This window comes from Hypomesus transpacificus, chromosome 23 (genome assembly GCF_021917145.1).
Source record: "Hypomesus transpacificus isolate Combined female chromosome 23, fHypTra1, whole genome shotgun sequence".
NCBI classification, from domain to species: domain Eukaryota; kingdom Metazoa; phylum Chordata; class Actinopteri; order Osmeriformes; family Osmeridae; genus Hypomesus; species Hypomesus transpacificus.
In genome coordinates, this window is record NC_061082.1 from 3,310,407 (window position 1) to 3,331,245 (window position 20,839).

Below are 20,839 nucleotides of genomic sequence, written 5' to 3' on the forward strand. Positions count from 1 at the left end.
AGTAATAAGGCCTTAGTAAGTTAGTATGTTTAATCAACACATGTTCATGTTAATAAGCATCTTATAAGGTCATTATTGCCTATGAACTCATCCTTATTACGAGCACCTGGATCTAAAGTGTTACCAGTACTCCCTTTAGTGATCAGCTATGGCTTGAACGAGCATGTTCCTACACCCAGGACTCTGGTGTTCACCAGAAAAACAGATGTGGCTGCTGCACACATGGTTTGCCCAACAATGGCCACCATTATTTAGATCTGGTGACGTGTGAAAATGACAAAAATAGATTGTACTAAGTCAGAAATAGTCATGCATAAGTGCTTTTTCCATTCAAGTTTTTTTTTTTATATGACAAAGTGGTTACAAAAGCCATCTTATACATAGGCCTACAATGCTTGGTTGTCTCAACTTGAATCCTAAGGAGCACATCTTGGATGTTAAGTAACATACACATGACTCATCCCTGGTCAGACTGGGGTGATTGAACTGCATGTGACTGCATGTGTGTTGAATAGTGTCTCCGGGCGATGACCACGATGGTCACACTGTTCAGCCAGGAATTATCTTCCCGTGTGACGAGGTCTCCCAAGTGTGGAGCCTATCTACCTCCCATCCTCCTGAGAGAGGGACTTGATAGGCACGTCTGCTAAGCAGATGAAAATATCTGGAATAGCAGAGCAGTTTTACGGACTGAGCGACAGCTGCAGGAAACCCAATAGCCCAATAGCTGGCGTGTTGAGGGAACATGTTTTAAGCCACTGACTGTGTGGGGAAATTACAGAAAGTGGACAAAGAAAAAAAGAAAAACTTTCTCCTCCACTTAGGGACTTGTTATGTCTCGTATGTCTACGATTGACTGTTGCATGTTCCCAAACAAATTACTGTGATAAGATGTTTCGTCTTTAGAGTACAAGCAACACTATCGCATCCTGGTTTCTGAATAAGTAAACAGAGCTGTAAAGCCCTGGACTAAATGAATACCAATAACCAGGAGCTTCAGAGGAGAGAGGAAATCCCACGTTTTAGTCAGAAAACATCAAACAAATCAACCCCATAACTAGGAATCTGAGATCGCGGAGAGGAGCTAGCTAGCATTGCTGCATGGCATTCACACTGCTGTGAGGTCTACCGCGCCATTTTAACACCTGACCTCGGCTCTAAGAGAAACAAACCCTGTAACAAGAGTTACCACAGCTGATGTTTGGAAACAACACAGTGAAGGCAGGAGAACATCTGGAAGGCACAGAACAGCCAGCTTCCAGCCTCACAGAACAGCCAGCTTCCAGCCTCACAGAACAGCCAGCTTCCAGCCTCACAGAACAGCCAGCTTCCAGCCTCACAGAACAGCCAGCCTCCAGCCTCAGAGAACAGCCAGCTTCCAGCCTCACAGAACAGCCAGCTTCCAGCTTCACAGAACAGCCAGCCTCCAGCCTCACAGAACAGCCAGCCTCCAGCCTCACAGGCTGCTGGTGCCCTGACTTACAGGCTTGGGACCAATTAGAGCTCTGTCGAACTACACTGGTAAAAGTGGACCAGAGTAATGTGATTTACTTGGAAGTATGATTCAGTGTTTCCGCCATCTTTGCACCATTCTTTCTGCCTTATTGAAGAGGGTGAGACGTCAGTGTGTGTGCGTGTGTGTATGTGATCCACTTGGCACAGCACACATCCCACAAGCCGGTTTGATTTAGGCTAAGAAAAATACATTTTATGTCTTCTGGCCAGCTAACAGTATTTTTTTTGCTTGGTTTATTTTTTTGGAAGCTTGTAACAAATGTGATTATCTTTCACTCTGTTTTGATGTGTAAAAGCTTGGTTCTGGGGCTAATGTCTGTGTGTGTTTTGGTCTGTGGTTAAATGGGTCTAATGTGAATCCAATGAAGAACAACATGGCTTTGGGACACATTAAAGTAGACTATGCCATGTTTAAGGCATGTCCTGAGCTCATTTTTGTATGTTTCAGACGAGTGGGGGTTTCACGAGAGGAAGAACCCATGCAAATTAGTTTGACAGAGACTGTTGCTTTAAGATGGAATCTTTTTTAACCCTTGCGCTGTTCATTGACCATAGGACAATACATGGTAGGTTATGCTAGGCAAAGTACAGGTCTATCCAGGACTGAGTGTTCTACAATGAACAAGCAAGGCATTTTTTTTACGCATTGAACAAGGCCATTTCTGTTTACTAATGTCTCTAGCAACATACGAATGCAGTGATATAGCTCAGGGTAGATCAATTCATATCCTTAAAATGGCACAGTTTCCATCTCAAGTTCTCACCACCTGTGACTTTGTATTTCTTCTGCTCGAATGGCATGAGGGATGTCAAAAGGTTGCGGACACCTTGCAGTTAGAGAACTCCCCCTGCCCTCCGCCCCCCCCCCCCATGGTTGGCACATCTGTGTGGGGTTGAGATGCCAAGTTCAGGTTGCAGCGGTCTTTGTCATTCCAGGATCCAGCTCCCGGATTAGAAGCTCACAGTGCAGAGAGGAGTGCGTGTCCAGACAAAGGCATTAAAGTGAGCTGCCTGTCGCCTGCTCTGTTGTCATAGCGCTGGCGATGAATCCTTACACCGTCTCCTTTAGCTAGCTGGCCCGTGGAGAGGCCTGGCTGGGCTGAATGGAGGAGGCTGTCCCTGTGCTAAACAGAGCTGGGAGAGCAGAGCTGCAGGGCTAGGATAGGGTAAACTGTGGGGTCAGGGGTGAGAGGTGGGCAGCATGAGGCTGGGGAGAACAATAGTCCCGCCGATGGAGGGATGGGGAGAAAGAGCTTCCAGCAGCTGAGAGAGAGAAGGGGAATCGTGGGGGGCGGGTGGGGTCGCGAGGATAGTCATGGGAAACCCCCCAAGATTAGCCTGAGAGTCTTGTCTCTGTTTTATTATGTCTCTATTGTCTGTGTGTGTGTGTGTGTGTGTGTGTCGGTGTGTGCTTGTGCCCACAGGTTCGTGTGTGTTTGCCCTGTGTGACTTGACAAAACGAAAGGCCTTTCCAGCTTAATGTTATTCACAACGGCACCAGCTGTAGCGTGGGAACTTTTGAGAAGTAGAATCTCTGAGTCTGGAAACACTTGCTCTAACGTGAAGAGAAGTATGTCCATATTGAACATACTGTAGACTGTAAAACATTGTGTGTACATGCGGCCATGTTTCCATGTCTGGTAGTACAGTGATACAGTATTATTCATAACACCGTTCTGGGTAAAAATGTGCTTTCCTTGTTCAATTCAGGGACTTTGATAATAGATTCTATAGGAGCAGCTGTTCTTATTCATGCAAGGAACACAGTGGACTTCTCAGATTTGAGGTGGTTCACATGGCTGGGTAACAACAATGTCAAACGAAGTTCGTGTCTCTCTTCGCCAGATGGAAGTTCAGCTGTGATGTGGGAAAAAAAAACAAATGAATAAGGCATGAAAAACATGATTTCAAAGTCAAACAACGGTAATAGTTTCACATTTAAATAATGAACATGGCTAGTGAATTTGATGACATTACAAGAGTGTACAGCACATCTGAAAACACCAGAGTTCTTTTTTATATAGCCTTTTTGTCTTGCAACACATAGTTGAAATGTTGGCCATCATCTGTAATGTTTATACACTGTATGAAGTATCAGTTGAAGGCACTGGGATGTTTTAAGGACACAGAAGATTTCACTAGCCTCACAGCAACATCATAGCAGTCATCAAGGCCTATTACAATGTAAACAACCTCAAACCAGGCAGCAATGTAAACAAGATACTCGGTATCTCGTAAAATGGCACTTGTATATTATGATTGTTTTTAGTTAGTTCATCCATGATGGACGCTGATAGACATATAGTTCATCCAATCACCTGCCAAGTATGTTTTGAAAGTGCTTTCCCTTTTCCAAACAGTTTCCAAAGACAATTTCCCAGATGGTTATGTGTTACAAACCATCTGGCGAGCCAAGTTAACAGTAGACCATCAAGTCTAGTATTATAACAGGTGTCAAACTGTATAGGCTACTGTACAATCCTTGTGATTGCATTGATCGAGAGACGATTTTGCTCATTGTTTGGATTTCCATTATTTTGATTCTTTCACCAACCCAACTTAAAATAAAATGTTTGGGTTTTTAATACACATTCCTGAGCAAAAAGTTCATGGACATAATATTAACAAGATTACATTTTCTGAGGTGAGCTTTTGTTTTATCCTTGATACTGTGTCCAGCTCCATTAAAACAGTAGACCACTCAGATGGTCTTAATAGGTGTTGTCAAGATGACTTAGCAGCCAGACAAGAGGAAGCAATTAGAGCTGATGACCATTATCGTTAGTCATCACTGAAGGCTTCATTAGCAGAGCTGCCGAGTGTGAATGTGGTCTCCTCCCCAGAGAGACAGGGTGTGGAGGGGACAGATTGAGTCAGATTAAAGGGATATCATCTCCATGGGGGGTTTTAATCACAAATTCTGTGTTACTGCTGAAGGAAAGCAGTCAGTCAAGTGCTTACGTTATTGAAAAGCCAGAGCCATTGCAAAACATTTACCTAGAGACTTGGCTAAAGCAGAATTTATTTTAGGATCTGTAGTGTTTGTTGTTATCATTATCTATTATCTATCTGTAATTGTCAACAAGGAACAATTACAGTAATACATCGACACAGCCGTTTCTTATTAAGGAGACCTCACTGAGCTTTGCTTTTCTCTTCCCTTATCTGTGGAGTAAATGGATCATGGGGTTAATGGCTAGCTTCTGCTCACCCGCAGAGAGGAAATTCCATCCCAAATGCTTTTTCAGTGGTTTCTTTTATTCCCGAAGAATTATTGAATGAACTCCATTTACCCATGAGAGCAATGGAAACGTGCTTTGTTGTTATTTATAACCTCAATTTTTCTAGTAGACCATACTTTTTGGGGCCACTATTTTGGCTGTTTTGACATCATCGGAACTGGACACTGGAGAGGTAACTTTGTACTTCCATGCATGCTGAAGTGAGTGTGAAATAATGTGGCCCACCACAGAAACTGGCTGATGGTCATCACAACAAATCGAAAATACAGTATTCTCTGTCTGGAAACAACTGAATCATCCCAAAGCTCTACTCAATATCTCTAGTCTTTGGGCACATTTTCAACCTACCGCCCCCCCCCCCCCCAGCTTTGCTCTGAAGGCTCAAGGCATGGTGTTAAAGACAGCTGTAATCTTTAGGACTGTAGGGGTCGTCAACCTTTGCTCTTCAAACCTGGTGGCAGTTTCCATGGTGGAGCAGGAAACATGGGTAATGGGAAGCATCTGTGATTCTCTACTCCAGCTCCCAGCAGCCAGTACTCTAAAGAGCAGCTGGAGGGTGCCAGCACCAGGGGTGTGAAGTCACATGAGAGGGGAAACATGGCTGCCAGGCATCCCCAATCTTCCAGACCCAAAATGACAGAAACACAAACATGCAATTAGAAAAGTGCTGAATCAGAGAACCGGGGAATTTATCTGGTCAAACACTAGCAATTAAGCTGGGAAGGGAATTTCTACCAGTGGACAGCACAATAGTTTCAACCAACGAGCCAGGTTCCACAGGAGAGATTGTGGGTTTTATAGGAGAATAATAGCTTTACATTTTACATTTTAGTCATTTAGCAGACGCTCTTATCCAGAGCGACTTACAGTAAGTACAGGGACAATCCCCCCCGAGACAAGAAGGGTGAAGTGCCTTGCCCAAGGACACAACGTCATTTGGCACAGCTGGGAATCGATCTGGCAACCTTCGGATTACTAGCCCAACTCCCTCACCGCTCAGCCATCTGACTCCCTAGCTAAGGCTGATAGTTTTGTAACCGTGAGTGGAAAAGGGTTTAAATGATTGTATGCTGATGGAAACCTATGGGCAATGTGTTGGTATGCATGAAGACATCCTTCCAGCACACAATGACCCTGTGGTTAGTATCTTGAGGCTGAAGTTCAGACAGTATATCATCCGTTTTCTGAAGTCTCAAACATCTGAAGCAGTTAGCATGAACTCCATGTGTTTTTAATCAGTATCCAAAGGTTGACATTTTGAAGAAAATGTTAAAGTTGTTAACTTTTTTAGAAGATTTTATTCATTCATTTATTTATTTGATCCAGATTGACCACTATATAGCATCACGTGACTGAGAATCCTTGTTTTTGTCTGCAATTTGTTTGAAAACATTTGGGGGAAGTTGTTTTCGAAGAAACCTTGCCCAATCAGTTACCACAGCATGTCCCTTTGAAACTCCATAAACAATGTTTTCAATCTATAATTGTATTTCTATTTCGGGCATTGGCATGAGTCATGCATGTTTTTAATCCCATTGCTCAGTCTGACATGTTTAAAGAGAAGCAACTGCCTCATTACTGTTGGTACGACCATCATGGGTTTCCCTCTCTCTCCATGTATTCCTCTATAATGAATGAGGATGGTTACTCTTTAATGGCATATCCACTTATTCCCCAATAAAAACTGTGGCATTTCCTCTGTGAAGGTGCATCCAGGGGGCTTCAGACAATGTCAGGGTACTGAAACAAAACCAGAGCGACATTAGCTGGCCTCCTGGTGTTCTTTGGAAGATCAAGACCTCTGATGTTGTATTCTTGTTGAGAATGGCAAGCCCTCAGCACGTGACATTTTGGCCACATGTTTTAGAGAAAAGCTTTGGGCTGTGCTTCACCACAGTACACTTTAGTCTAGAGGGTCTCCCAGAATAGGACTTTTATTTTGCTGTGTGTGATTCAAAGGTATCATAGAGAGTTGTTTAGGAACACAAACAGCTCATTGCCAGTGGAGCGGCCTGCTACTTTTCAACCAATTATGCTCCAGCAATCTTGTTCCAGGCAATTGCCTTTGGTGAGGCGGGCTTTGCTCCTTGGCTTATTTTGTGTAACTGTCCATCAATCTGGAACTGGAGGAAAGCACATAAGTTCACACTAGAATCGTGGAAGCTTTTTTGAATAATATAATGTATTTTATAATATTACCTAGTGCAGCTTTAAAGCTAAAGCAAAATCCATCACTGCATTTCAACTGCTTTGTTCTTGTTTAGCCACTTATTGTAAATGGGTCAACAAACAAGAGAATGGATGTGCATAATGGGCACATGGACCAGTGCCTTCCTGAACAGATCAATGGAGTAGTGCATCATGCCAAAACATGAAGTCAGAAATATAGAGCACATTGACTTGCTGTATTAAGTATTAACTAGGTCAACATCATTTAAAGTTACTACCTCATGTAGGCTGGGAGTAAGGTCTTTATACGTAATTCATCCTCACTCTACAGTGTAAAACGAAAAACATCCAGAATCCTTTAGGAATTTAGTCTCTGTAAGGCATCCCGAACAGGTTTCCCCTCACTCCATCATATGTGATGTCCTTCCCTCTGGTCCATCCATAGCTTAATTAGAGAGGTTGGCATGGTGAGGGTGATGTTTCAGCCTGTTCATATGAGTGAAAGGCCCCTGCTTGGCCAGAGCCTTGGCTCCATGAGAACTCCCTTCTTCTGTATGGGCCAGGCAGAGCACAGGTCTTCACGGGTGAGCGAACACTGAGAGACCATTCAGGCCCAGTCTCATGCCATAAAGCCTGACCCACAATGCAGCTCCTTGCATTCGACTGGGATTCATCATCATTCAGATGGTGTCCTTGACAAGGGGGCTGGATCTCTCTCTCTCAGACCCCAGGCTGGCTCTGTAAGGCCCTCAGTGATGCCCTGCTTTGTCACCATGTGCGGTTGATATTCTCACAGTCATTCAACCAATCCAAGTGTTTTGGGGAAATGCGTTGGCACTCTAGTCCATCAGGCACCGTCTTTTTTTGGGCGGGGTAGCGTTGAGGTGGTTCCCACAGATGGCTTTCCCTGTGGCCTAAGAAGCCCTTTGAAATAACAAATACACCAAGAAAGCAGACAAAAAAGTCACAGGGCCATATATTAATTATGATATGAACCCAAAGGACTGCTGAAACACATTGACTCCCTTTGAGTTTCAGAGGGCCCTCACATGCTGTTTGAATAGACTGCAATGAAAGTAGAGAGCTGTGGTTAGAACCTGGAATGTGTATGGAAGGGAGTTATTGTTTTCAACATCGCAGTTACAGAGAAGCGCTGTGACCTACTGGGGTGTGCTGGGGCCTTCGCTTGAAGGGCTTTTTCTCGCCTTCACTTCGGAGTTGTTGCTTCTCTTTAATGCTTTCCCTGAAGGGAGTTGAGCTAAATAAGGAATTGATTTGTTACAACAAACGCTGGTAGCATAAACACGATGCAGTGCCAGTCCAAAACAATTCTGCACTTTGGTTGACTGTAACTTGAACAGTTTCAGAAGAATAATCAAAGCTGAAAGCTGAGTGTGTGAAGGGTGTTTTGTGATGGTCCAGAAGCCAAGTATTTCTACTCGATGTACAATTTCATAAACAAGCCACCACAATACTGTAGAAGAAAAACTATATTTTGAACAGGGTGCAGATGTCTATGTTTCTGTGGCATGTTTATGATGTTTGCATTATGTTTATTGGGATTTTCTTACAAAACAGATGAGATGGGGAGAGTTAGCCTAGTTCCTGTGAACTGGAGCTGTGCAAAGCTGAAAGCTGAGTGTCTATTAGGAGGGAATTGACTGTCGTCTTCACTCATGTGTTCCTTCTTCATGTTTCACAATTCCTTTAGTGGAAGAATTACAAGGTTCACCATAATGTCAAAGCCTCAGATGAACCACTTACATCAATTAGTGTCTGTCATGTTGCCTTCGACCAACATGAAATATCGCTTTGTAGGCCTAAACTCAACCAAAACAATCAGCAAATGTCTCATTCTTTTCTGAAAGGGGTCTAAATCTGTCCTTGTGATGTTTTTACAGGGTTGACAATGAAAGTGTCTGCAGATTTGTGGAGAGTTTGTTGTTGTGAGGTCCCTGTTAAATTCATTTCCCTAAACTTTGAGGATCCAATCCCCCATCTGGTCTCTGTGGACACAGGAGAAGCCTTCTCTAGTTCTAGCCTCACCTCCAGCTTTACTAGCTCGCTAATTAGCTGGCCTCAGGAGGCTTGGCTTAGCTACTCTATGCCAAACAAATATTGCCAAGATTGTCTGCCTGCTTGCTTGCTTGCTTGCTTGCCTGTCTGTCTGTCTGTCTGTCTGTCTGTCTGTCTGTCTGTCTGTCTGTCTGTCTGTCTGTCTGTCTGTCTGTCTGTCTGTCTGTTGGTCTGTCTTTTTCTTGTTTCTAGAGGAGGTGGTCCTCATCCTTCTCTTTTGTCCTTTTAAAAATGAGAGCTGGGAGTCAGCAGATGGAGGGAAGACCACGCCACCAGAGGTTGTTCATGTATGCCACAGGGATCAGGGGGCATATGGTGGAGATCAGGGTGTGAAGGGGTCTGCCCCCTGCAGCCCACACCCAGCACCCCTCCAGCTTCAGTCGGATGGGAAAGAGAGGCAGACGATTGTGGGATGACATGCACGCCCCCCCCTCTCACAACCCCAGCCCCCACCCCCTCACCCACCCCACCACCCCCCACCCCATCACCCACCCCACCACCCCGCTCCCCTGAGGAACACAGACCGGGGCTTTCATCCCTCTGGAGCCCCAACCCCCAATGATGTAACAAACCCACCCTCAATGGCACGCCGCCTCCCAATTGTCATTCATGGTGCCATTCTATTAGACATTGAGGAAGAGACTCAAGACGCATCCTATAGGGAGAGTCCTTGGGTGGGGGCGGGGATATTGTGTGTGTGTGTGTGTGTGTGGGGGGGGGGGGTAATGGGCCAAATGTGTCACACAGACAGAATCCCTAAACAGTCAGTGCGAATTAAACAAGTGCACAGTATTTCCTGTGAAAGTGGATTCCGAGGGACACAGAACTGGACTTGTAGGTTAGCTGGCAGCATTGTTCATGGACCGCTGAGCTCAACCGAATCCAGTCTGACAAGACCTCTAAAACAGAACTGTGCCTCAGTCAATCAGGACAGAAGGAAAGCGAGGGAAAACGTGAGAGGGAGCGAAAGAAAAGAGAGTAAGAGTGAGAGAGAGAGTGAGGGAGAAAGAGAGAGAGAAAGAGGAGAGCGTGAGTGCAACAGAAAGAGAGTGGAAACGTGCAAGAGAGGACGAGACAGTGAAGGAGAGAGCGAGTGGGGGAGCGAGCGATAGGAGGAGAGAATTTGCTTAAAGGAATAATTTTTGGTGGATTGGCTCAAAACCACCATGGAAACTACATCAGAAGAGAACCAAGGGCAGAGCCAAGACAAAAAAGGTACCACTGAGCACTAACAAAAGGCCAGTTTAGCTCTTTTCACAACCTTGTCTACTGGAGGTTTAACCTACTTGAGGTTGCTTGGGCTCACGACACAATAGCAGGGTTAGACTATGCTCAACGGGGCTCCATGCAAACTCATTTGCTCCGCTGACAATTATGTCCATTGTAGTTCACCTATCCCAGCATGGAGATATTGTAATAATGTGTGCTTGGTTTCATTTTATTCTGTCTGTTCAACTATCACCTGTTCCATACAAAGTATTTACAAGAGGCTCTTATTCAATTGTTTATTGTTGGCTTTGCTTGAGCCAGTCATTTCATTAGTGGCTGCCTAGGTTGTGTTAGAGTCACCGTTAAGTGCTGTTTATTTAGTGCAAAATGTGGGGTGCATCAATCATGACGGTACATATTGTGTGGGTCAGTATGGGGCTTTAGTCAGTGAGTGGGACAGTAATGGGATTGATCAGAGGGGTCTTGTGTGATGGGAGACCAGAACAAAGACAAGCGCATCACCAGTCACACTGACACCACTGGTGATTAATCACTCTACTGGGACACGAACACACACAAACCAGCACAAATACAATGCATTCGCCCCGACACATTTGCATACAGGTGCATACAAATTGACATACTCACACACAAACACACACACACACACATACTCATGCATACAGATCACAAAATTCTCATGTACACAACCACGACCATTGGAATCAGCTGATGCAAGATGTGGATTTCACATCTTGGTTTTCTTCTCCTTTCTCTGGTCCCCCCCCCCCCCCCCCCCCCCAAGAGAGAATCATAGCAAAGGACTCACTTGCTGTATGCATCTGAATTATGGTCACCACATCATAACATCACTGTAACCTAGCTACGCTTTACAGTGACACTGCTTTCTGCATGCCTCTATCACTCCAGCGCTCTGTCATGATTGAAGTGGCAATCTGAACAGAAGTCACCAGTCATTAGCCGAGCTAGCATTAGCCAGCATTGCAAAGCGTTTTTCTATCGTTCCGTAAGCGTCGGACCACCTCACAGACACATCAGATCACTTGTTCTCTAGAGGCTGGTCGTTACCGTGCAGATCTCAATACACGTCGACATGGAAACATCTGAAAGGCTCTCATAAACAGTGTTTTGGCAGAGCGCCCTGAGAAGGGCAACAAACAACAACAACAGTTGTTGCAAACTGGTCACATCTGTTAATAATGAGAGGAGATGGCAGATAAGGCCTGAATGCCTTCATTAACTATGAGGGCTGGGAGCCTTTGTAGATGTGTGTGAAAACAAAAATAAGAGAGAGAGTGGAAAGACAGTGATATGAAGATATTCAAACTCTTCAGGGTGGTACTGTGTCTGTTTTTCTGTTGACAGCCTTGAAGGGTAGAAAGCAGGACCCTGACTGAAATTTAGACCAACAAAAACGTTTTTGGACTGTGCTTCTTTAAACCCAAGCCTTGTACATGTAAGCTGTGACCGTGAAGCTTTAAACAGTTCCCTCAGTCCCCCAGCTCTTCCCAGCTTCCCAGCTGTTGGGGGTTGAGGGGGTCTTGTGTGTGTGTGAGAGATGGTGTTGACAGGTAGGGTCACGTGATGGCCGAGCTGAGCAGGGTTGCGGGGAGGGGGGGGGGGGTGTAGGAGTGTGTGATGAAGCAGAGCCAGCTGTGGGGGTCAGTGTGATGGAGTGAACTGAAGGTACAGGCTGTGATTGGATTAGCTGGAGCCCAGTGCAGCAGCAGGGTTAGGGCTGGGGTTCCCCCCTCATCTTCTCTCCTGCCTCTCAAGCTCTTTCATCTTCTCCTTCTCTCTTTTTCTCTCTCTTTCTTAATTGTGGGATCACTCTCTCTCTTTCTAAATCGATCACTCTTTAGATTATTCTCTCTCTCTCTCTCTCTCTCTCTCTCTCTCTCTCTCTCTCTCTCTCTCTCTCTCCTCTCTCTCTCTCTCTCTCTCTCTCTCTCTCTCTCTCTCTCTCTCTCTCTCTCACTCCACCTCTCATGTACTATAACGGGTGGGCAGCATACTCTCCCTGTCGTGGTCTTAATTGGCCATCTGATTATCACAGCGGAAGATTCCTGTTTGTCTTGAGAGTGGCCCAGAGAAACAGGATGCTCCTGGAGTGTGAAGTGGCTGCCACCCATCTCTTCCAACACCCACTGTGCTGCACTGCATGGTGGGAAGACAGGATGAAGCTCTGTGTTTGGCCTGCCCTGGGCTCCAGCTTCCAAATAAATGACCGGAAGAGCATGGCTGTGGACCAGCGCTGCTCTGAATGACCCTTCCCATTGAGGGCCTAGCTTGATGAACAGACCAGGGACACACACAGGCTACACACTGGCCCTTTGTGTTAGGGCTTTTCTGACTGCCAGCCATTCTCCTCCTCTCTCTCTCTCTCTCTCTCTCTCTCTCTCTCTCTCTCTCTCTCTCTCTCTCTCTCTCTCTCTCTCTCTCTCTCTCTCTCTCTCTCTCTTTCTCTCTTCCTCTCTCTTTTTCTTTCTTTATTTTTCTTTCCCTCTTTTTTCTTTCTTTCTTTCTTTCTTTCTTTCTTTCTTTCTCTCTCTCTCTCTCTCTCTCTCTCTCTCTCTCTCTCTCTCTCTCTCTCTCTCTCTCTCTCTTTCTCTCTTCCTCTTTCTTTTTCTTTCTTTATTTTTCTTTCCCTCTTTTTTCTTTCTTTCTTTCTTTCTTTCTTTCTTTCTTTCTTTCTTTCTTTCTTCTCTCTCTCTCTCTCTCTCTCTCTCTCTCTCTCTCTCTCTCTCTCTCTCTCATATATAAATATATATCTCTATATCTCTCATATATATATATATATATATGTTTATATATTTCTCTCTCAATACTTGTGATCCTGGAGCAGAAGATCTAGGCCATAGCATGACCATAGTAATGAGAGCTCTACTGTTTGGCACCATGTCATCGCAGCTGGTCACATTAGTTAGGCATCCCAAATGTCCCTCGCTCTCCGACTGCTCTGTTTTTGGTTTTTGTTGCGCTCTGCATTCTCTCTCTCTCTCTCTCTCTCTCTCTCTCTCTCTCTCTCTCTCTCTCTCTCTCACACACACACACACACTGTATATCTCTCTCCATCCCTCTCTTTTTTTCCTTCTCTCTTTCTCCCTTTCCCTATGTGTGGAGTCTTGAAGTGCCTGTATGTTAGAAAACTAGGATATCAGTCAGTGACTCAGAGCATGTGAAAGTCATCAAAGAAAAAAGAGCCAATGTGAGTTTCATTTGGAGAGGTCCTCTCAGTTCAGGTCCTGCCAATGGGCTCCATCTCCTGTGTGTGTGTGTGTGTGTGTCATTCAGCAAGTAAACAACTCCCTCTGTCTCATCCTGTGGAGGAGGACTTTACAGTGGAAATGAAAGACTGCAATATCCTCTCGGCTGTTAAGACCCACACGTGCACAGTCAGGGAGAGATCATGAAAATAAGATGACTCTTGTGTTGTACGGTTAACACTGCACAATACAGAACCTTTTGTCAGATTCTGCACAGCTAGCCGTTAGAGCCCCATCACTGTCTGCCTTCCCACAGTACACCACTGTGGACACAGCCTCTCCATACTCACCAAGTCTGTAGTTCACACAAGTGGTGAATTGAAGACTGAGTAAATATCAGAGTCTTGAAATTGGAATAGTTTAGGGAGACTAGAGAGCCCATGTCCCCCCCCCCCCCCCCCCCCCGTCTATGAGTATTTGATATTGTGATGGTCACTGAAGCTAAATGAATAAACAGATCGTAATAAAACTCTGGTTCCAATGGTGAAGTGTTGACTCTGAAATATGTAACCGACTGTAGGGGTGAAATGGTGCTTCTAGAGAGTATCAGAGATCATCTGATGGAGGCGGATATTATTCCTCTAAAGCAAAAGCACAGCAGAGAATAGGATTCCTGCTTGAGATTGGATTAACAGCAGCTAGGTACAGTGGGTGTTTGATATGATTTCCCCCCCAGTTTCTATCTGTTTCATAGATCAAGGCAAAGGCGAACCATAGTTTCACAGTGATTCTTTGTGTGAACAGAGCAGTATTCTTGTGGTGGTGACTGGTGAGTGTTTAAACTGAGTTGGTGGGTCTGTGCTCGTGCCAGTGTTGTCTCAGTGAGCTACAGAGGTATCAGCCTAACCAGCCAGCGTGTACACCCCAGCTGAGAAAATACCACCTTGGATTTATAGAGTTATTAAACATAACACCTTACCAGAGGCACGGGACTTCAGCCCAGAGAGTAAAAGGATCTTTGTTTGCAGGGGCTTGTGTCTGTCGGTCTGTCTGCCTGTCTGTGGGCTTGTGTCTGTCTGTCTGCGGCTTGTGAAAAACCTCTGTTCAACACCACTCTTAGAGGTATCACCAAGGCTATCATTCACTGCTGGGTGGTGAACTGCTGAGGAAAGCAGGCCAGAGCTGTTAAAGGCTAAACATGAAATAGATGGCACATTGACTGGATTGGTGGCCTTTGATGGTAATTGTTATTTTGTCTCTTTCAGTGGATGGAGATAGAAAGACGGCAGATAGCAGATAGTAACTTTGCAGCTTGACCTTTTCAGAGTAGGAGAGAGCGGGACGGGGTACTGTTTGTGATACAGCTCCACTAGGGCAGCTTCACAGTAGTGTAGCTGGTCTGTTGAAATGGTTGGATGGCATGAAACAATTCATATTGGTTCAAGATCTGTGGTAAAAACAGTGCAGTAGACAATGATTTCCCACCAGACATGGGCTACAGACTAACATGTCATGCCATATGATGACTGAGAGGGCTGTGTGCTATCTGGTTATTAGAAATCAAGTATAATATGGTTGATGGCTTGTTTTTACAGCAAACACACACTTAATGAGGCGAGCAATCACGCTGCCTTCTAAACCTGCCTTATGACCTGTCACAATAGATTCTCCTTCAGCGGAATTGATAATAAACCCATGTGAGTTGTTACTGTTCCTGCCACTCAACTGTCCATTTGATGCAAAACTAATGTATGCTCATACATCTTTGTCACACTCCTCTTCTGGAAAGATATTCATCACGTTCACAGGGACAGATGGTAATTACTGCTTGTTTATGTTTAGTGTCTTCAAAGGACACAGAGAGAAGACTGACGATTATAGCTCGGAGAGTCGGTTACTGTAAACCAAGCCTGTGTATGTTCTTCTCACTAAGATTTAAAACACCTTGCAAGATGTTGGTCTGCAATCTGTACAGTACAGTGTGGGACTGCATGTGATATGAAGCTACTACACTCACTGGCTTGGGGTTAACACAGTTGCTGTCAAGCCAACTGCTATTCCCTGGCCTTGGCACAAACATGTTTTCATTCTTCTATATGTTCCACAAAAGGTCAGGATTCACTTTCTGACTGTGCCTCTTTTGTCCTGACAGGAGACGTGAATTTAGAGTTTGAATTTTCTCTGGAGACTTGGCATCTATCTCAGTTCTGACTGAAGCGTAGAATTAAAAGGCTCAAACATTCCAGAACATGGACCAGTGTTCTTGAACGTCAAAGTTCTTTCCACACTCATCTCAATATGGGATACTAATGTGAATGGAAATTGTTGACTCAACTTAAACACGTAATAGGCTGGATCGTCGTATCTTCCTGTTTCATGGGAATTAGAGCAGGAAGGCCATCACCACGTGCACCTCACTCTTTTACCAGGCCAGGCTATAAATCTCAGCCTCCTGTTTGAAATACAACATCCTCCTTGGACCAGACAAACATGTGGATGTGATTTGCAGCCCGTTGTGGTCTGTTTCCAGAGGCACGGCTCTGTGGTGTGTCTATACTACTACAACCAATGCAGACACTACAGACTCATCTGGGTCACTCGGTTCTGTCATTGAAAGAGATTGGCATTGATATCCATTACGGCTTGGCTGACACCCATCCCACTGAACTGTTCGACAACCATTAGTGCGCTTAAAGTGTGCTAATGAATAGCCAGCTAGCATAGATGCACACAGCCAGATAACTAGTGAGTGGCTGGGCTAAATCAGACCATGTGGTTGATATGACTGAAAATACTAACTGTGCTTGATTTCAGTTAAGTGTGGGTGTAAGGGCTATGTTTTCTGTCCGAAAAATGAGTCACTTCTTGAAGGTGAAAAAGTCCAATATTCTGATGAATATTTAAATGACCTTTTCCTCTAGTCAGCAGGTTATGCAACAGCTTGTTTGAATTTCTTAGGTTGTTGTGAGTTGAAAAAAGCTCCCGAAGCTCTGCTCCTGTGCTAATGCACCGCGTGTAGCCATGTGGCGCTGTGACAGGCTGGGACCTTATATGGACTTTGTCCTTGCAAAAAACATTTGGAGTTGACTAATAAGGAAATGCAGGGAGAAAGGCAATGGCATTGAACTGTCATGTCGTACAGTCAGAAGTATCAACGATACGGAGAATGCACTTCATGCACGCACCTAATGTCGCCCTGTCAAACGAGGCTAATCGACGACTGTACTAACCCTTGGACTGCCTTCTGTGTGTGTTTCTGCAGGTTGCTTCGAGTGCTGCATCAAGTGTTTGGGCGGGGTCCCTTATGCATCTCTGGTGGCCACCATCCTGTGCTTCTCTGGGGTGGCCCTGTTCTGTGGCTGTGGACATGTGGCCCTTACAGGCACCATCACCATCCTGGAGAACCACTTCTCCAAGGTCACCAGTGATCACGCCATGCTGACCGACATGTGAGATGACCCTTCAATAATTCTCGTGCTAAACGCCATGAACACTGTATAGACGTATCGAATAATGGTCTGACACACTCTATCACCCTCCATCAGCCTAGTGTCCTCTGACAGAAGCTCTCTGGATTATGTGTTGAGGGATTCCCTCATAACGTAATGGAGTTACGGAGAATTATCTCTGCACCTCTACCTCAATCACTTTTTCCATCAAAAATATAAAGTCAGCGACAAGACTGTTCATTGTCTCTACTTGTTCCATCGTTAGATATCCGTGATTCTTGATTACATCTGTTTTTAGGAGAAAACTCTGGAGTGCTTCTTATCCTGGAGGCAGGACCTTATATGGATTTTTCTACTGTGATCCATTAGTCTGGCGTGGAAGTTAGGAGAGGAAAGAGGGGAGATAGGAGAGAGGGGCGAGACAGGATAGAGAGCATGTGTTTTCTGTTTAAGAGGAGACTTTGTGAGTGCACTGTTTCATTTAAGATGTCTCGGAGATGATCAGTTTCTCAACAGATAATTTCTCCAGACATGTGTCACCTGCTATCAGTACAGGTTGGGCTTGGGAGCCTTTTTCCATTCTTAGGGAATCGGAGACAGTCATTCTCAACTAGAGCCATCTGTTTACAATTCATCAGCAACTTGTTCATGATTTCAATGCTCTGCTATACTTTCCCTGAGACTGTCAACTGAGTGTCTGACAGATGAAGGCACTGCCTTTGACCTCACATACAGTAGGAATGTTGTTATCACCATCTCTTTTCCTTTACTCACTTCCATGCTGTATTCAAGGCCATAACCTTTAGAATGAACTAGTGTTTTTCTGTGATGTGTTAACAGAGTGCAGCTGATGCAGTATGTCATCTATGGCATCGCCTCCTTCTTCTTCCTGTATGGGATTATACTGCTCGCTGAGGGCTTTTACACCACCAGCGCGGTCAAGGAGCTGCACAGCGAGTTCAAGACCACTATCTGTGGGCGCTGCATCAGTGGCTTGGTGAGTCACTTTCACCTCTACCACTGATCTCAAACTGAACTCTAATCAAGACAGCTGCAGATGTTCTCCATGTCTTATGTTAGACCGCGTGAGGCATTGTGACTGACCACGTGAGGCATTGTGACCTAATGAGGTGTTTACGGTGTGCGTTTGTGGTCTTAGTTTGTGTTCCTGACTTACATCCTGGGCGTGGCCTGGCTGGGCGTGTTCGGCTTCTCTGCCGTGCCTGTGTTCCTGTTCTACAACATGTGGTCCACCTGCGCAGCCATGAAGTCCCCCATGGCCAACCTCACCAACCTGGACTCCATCTGCGTTGACGTCCGGCAGTACGGTAGGAGACAGACGCTCGACCATTCCGCTCCGGGCCACAAGCCGCATTCTAGAATAAACCATATTCAACATTGCATAGAGAGCATATTCTTTGTTCTGCCCCCATCCACCATCCTTTTATTTCTGGACATGGCCAACACTGATGCATTGTGTGTGCAGCAGTTTAGAGAGGCTGTGGATCACGGCTCTTTATTGGTATGTTAAACTCCGGCCAGGTCTGCCTGGCTCCGAGCCAACACAGTAGTGTGGTGGATAATAAATGTTACAGAAAACCACAAGTGGTATCTGTTCTCCTGCTCGTGTGTTTTCCACTGCGTCTTTGTCCCCTCACAGGCAAGCCTTTTACTGCAGCTGTGGGATAAAATAACCCCAATTGTTCACTTTGCCGAGGTTCATTACTTTGATATGCTCAACTCATCAGTTATATTATGGTTTTCTAATGTAGGTTTGGTCCCCTGTACAATTACCCTGCAAATGATTCTGACTACGCTACATTGATATTTTACTATGACTCTGGCTCATTTATTGCAACACAATTTGACTTTTATGAAGATTACATATCGGAGACTTTCTGTGTAAATATTAACCATTTGATGAACCATGTAATGACTGCAGGAATTATCCCATGGAACGCTACGCCAGGCAAAGCTTGCGGGTCCACACTAGGAGACATTTGCAACACTAGCGAGGTAAGAGAACTCAAGCTGCAAAAGAACAGGCAATCTGGAAGTGTACCAGTTGAATAATGATTAGGACGAAACTTGAAAACCTCTGAGCGCACCGTGAGAAGGCACTGACCAAATCTAATCATTGCATGTTCATGTATTCGTTTTTTCCCCCTCCAGTTCTACTTGTCTTACCACCTGTACATTGTAGCGTGTGCTGGAGCTGGGGCCACCGTCATTGCTCTGGTAAGCATCTCTCCTCTCCTCTCATCCTCTCCCCTAGTCCATTCTCGCACGGTTTGAATCTGTAGACCAGGAGTACAGTGCTCCTCCCTCCATCTCCCATGTGGTTTATGTAAGCGCTCTAAGGAAGATTACACATAGGCTTTTTACACAGATACATGTTCTGTAAACCATCTGCCTAGATAGAAGCCCCAGGCTCCAGTCTTATTTAAGCAACAATGGTACCGAATGAACTGTGATTCACCGATGTCTATATCAAAGACAAAGTTTGTGAAGGCTATACAATTTTTTTTTTTAAAGAGATATTAGAAAAGGCAGTGTGTGAATAATTATATCGGTTAATTTGATCCATTAGCAATTATATCAGGCTGTTCATATTTCAAACCACCAGTTGCGAATTAGGTGTGTGGAGATTCGTAGCTACTGGAGTGATTTCTTACCTCCTTTATTCTGTTCTCTTCCACCAGCTGATCTACATGATGGCTACCACTTATAACTTTGCTGTTTTGAAGTTTAAGAGTCGAGAAGACTGCTGCACTAAGTTTTAATTCCTCTTAAGAGGACAGCACAGTGCAGTCTATGACACTGCACTGGGTAGAGACAGCAGCCACTCACATCAATGGACTAAAAACTGAAAAATAGACAAAAAAGCATCTCTTCATTAGAAATTCACAGTAAAAGTGTAAATAGCTGATTGTATGCATCTTTTAGCGTTTGATATCCGGGTAGAGGCCTCTCTGAGAGGCACCCGTGGAGAGTGGGCGTCAGAATGAAGTGGTATAAAATTGGCAGGATTCTCCTTTGCCCCAGTGTTTTTAGAGATCTCATAAATGATATAAACAGCCCTTTCAGCTGATAGCACTGATATGATTGACTATGAGAAATAAGAACTGGCTCTGTTATGATGCTGTTCTTCTGTCCGTGTCAAAGATAAGTTCTCCACAGCCAAGGCTTCTTATTTAAAGCGATGAAGTACAGTATTTGTTCGTCGTGCCACATTTCAGACATTTCTACTTTGGCAAAGTGCCTTATTCCCAATTTTGTCTTAGTTTTAATCATTTATACTTTTCTATTGTCTTGATGCAAGCCAGGGGAGCCACAAAGTGTTACACAGAGAATTTTCAGTATTACTTCTGTCACACTAGATCCTAAATGTAGCTTGACACGTTTCATCTGCAGTGTCTGATGAAATTGACAAGATGTACAGTTATGTACAGTAGAATTCAAATTAACTGCACACACACATACCTAGCAAGTATTATAAAAGTAAGGCCAGTACCAGAGGTATACTGCTGCTGGTCATCTATAGCCTCACTTTAAGACTTCATATATTTTATAAAGAAGGTTTCTTTTTCCTATTTTAGAAGAGTAAGTGTCTTTTTTTGTGAGACCTGATGCCTTTATAGGTTCAGCAGATGTTTTTGTTTCATCAATTTCTTTTATTCATCCAGAAACTGCCATTAAGTTGTTTAAAGTTGTTTATTTTTTAACACCGAGCCTGCATGCTTACATTTTTGGACTCCTTAATCTGTTTATGATTACTTATATTTCATAAATATTTAATTCTATCCATAGATTTTGAAGACTGTAGTTATCATTTTTCTCTTTCTATACAAAATAAACAATCTTTGTTTACAAAATATCCCCAATGGTCTATTTTTTTATCAAGTGTTAGACAAAGATCTTTATTAGGGAGAACAGTCACAGGGTCGTGGGA

General features: G+C 44.4%; 1 protein-coding gene across 3 annotated transcripts in view; it reads left to right on the plus strand.

The window, feature by feature from the left end:
• The window catches only part of gpm6bb (glycoprotein M6Bb), a 30,398-nt gene that overhangs the window by 6,502 nt on the left and 3,057 nt on the right, over positions 1–20,839 (plus strand). The window contains exons 1-7 of one of the 3 annotated variants that reach the window (XM_047046218.1): positions 10,027–10,217; positions 16,701–16,887; positions 17,728–17,884; positions 18,047–18,215; positions 18,830–18,903; positions 19,060–19,125; positions 19,590–20,764. In XM_047046218.1, coding sequence (XP_046902174.1) covers positions 10,169–10,217; positions 16,701–16,887; positions 17,728–17,884; positions 18,047–18,215; positions 18,830–18,903; positions 19,060–19,125; positions 19,590–19,670 — 783 coding nt within the window. In that variant the 5' untranslated portion in view covers positions 10,027–10,168 and the 3' untranslated portion in view covers positions 19,671–20,764. Of the gene's footprint in view, positions 1–10,026; positions 10,218–16,700; positions 16,888–17,727; positions 17,885–18,046; positions 18,216–18,829; positions 18,904–19,059; positions 19,126–19,589; positions 20,765–20,839 lie in introns of those variants that run through there. The other 2 variants (XM_047046219.1, XM_047046220.1) reach the window with 2 other exon arrangements.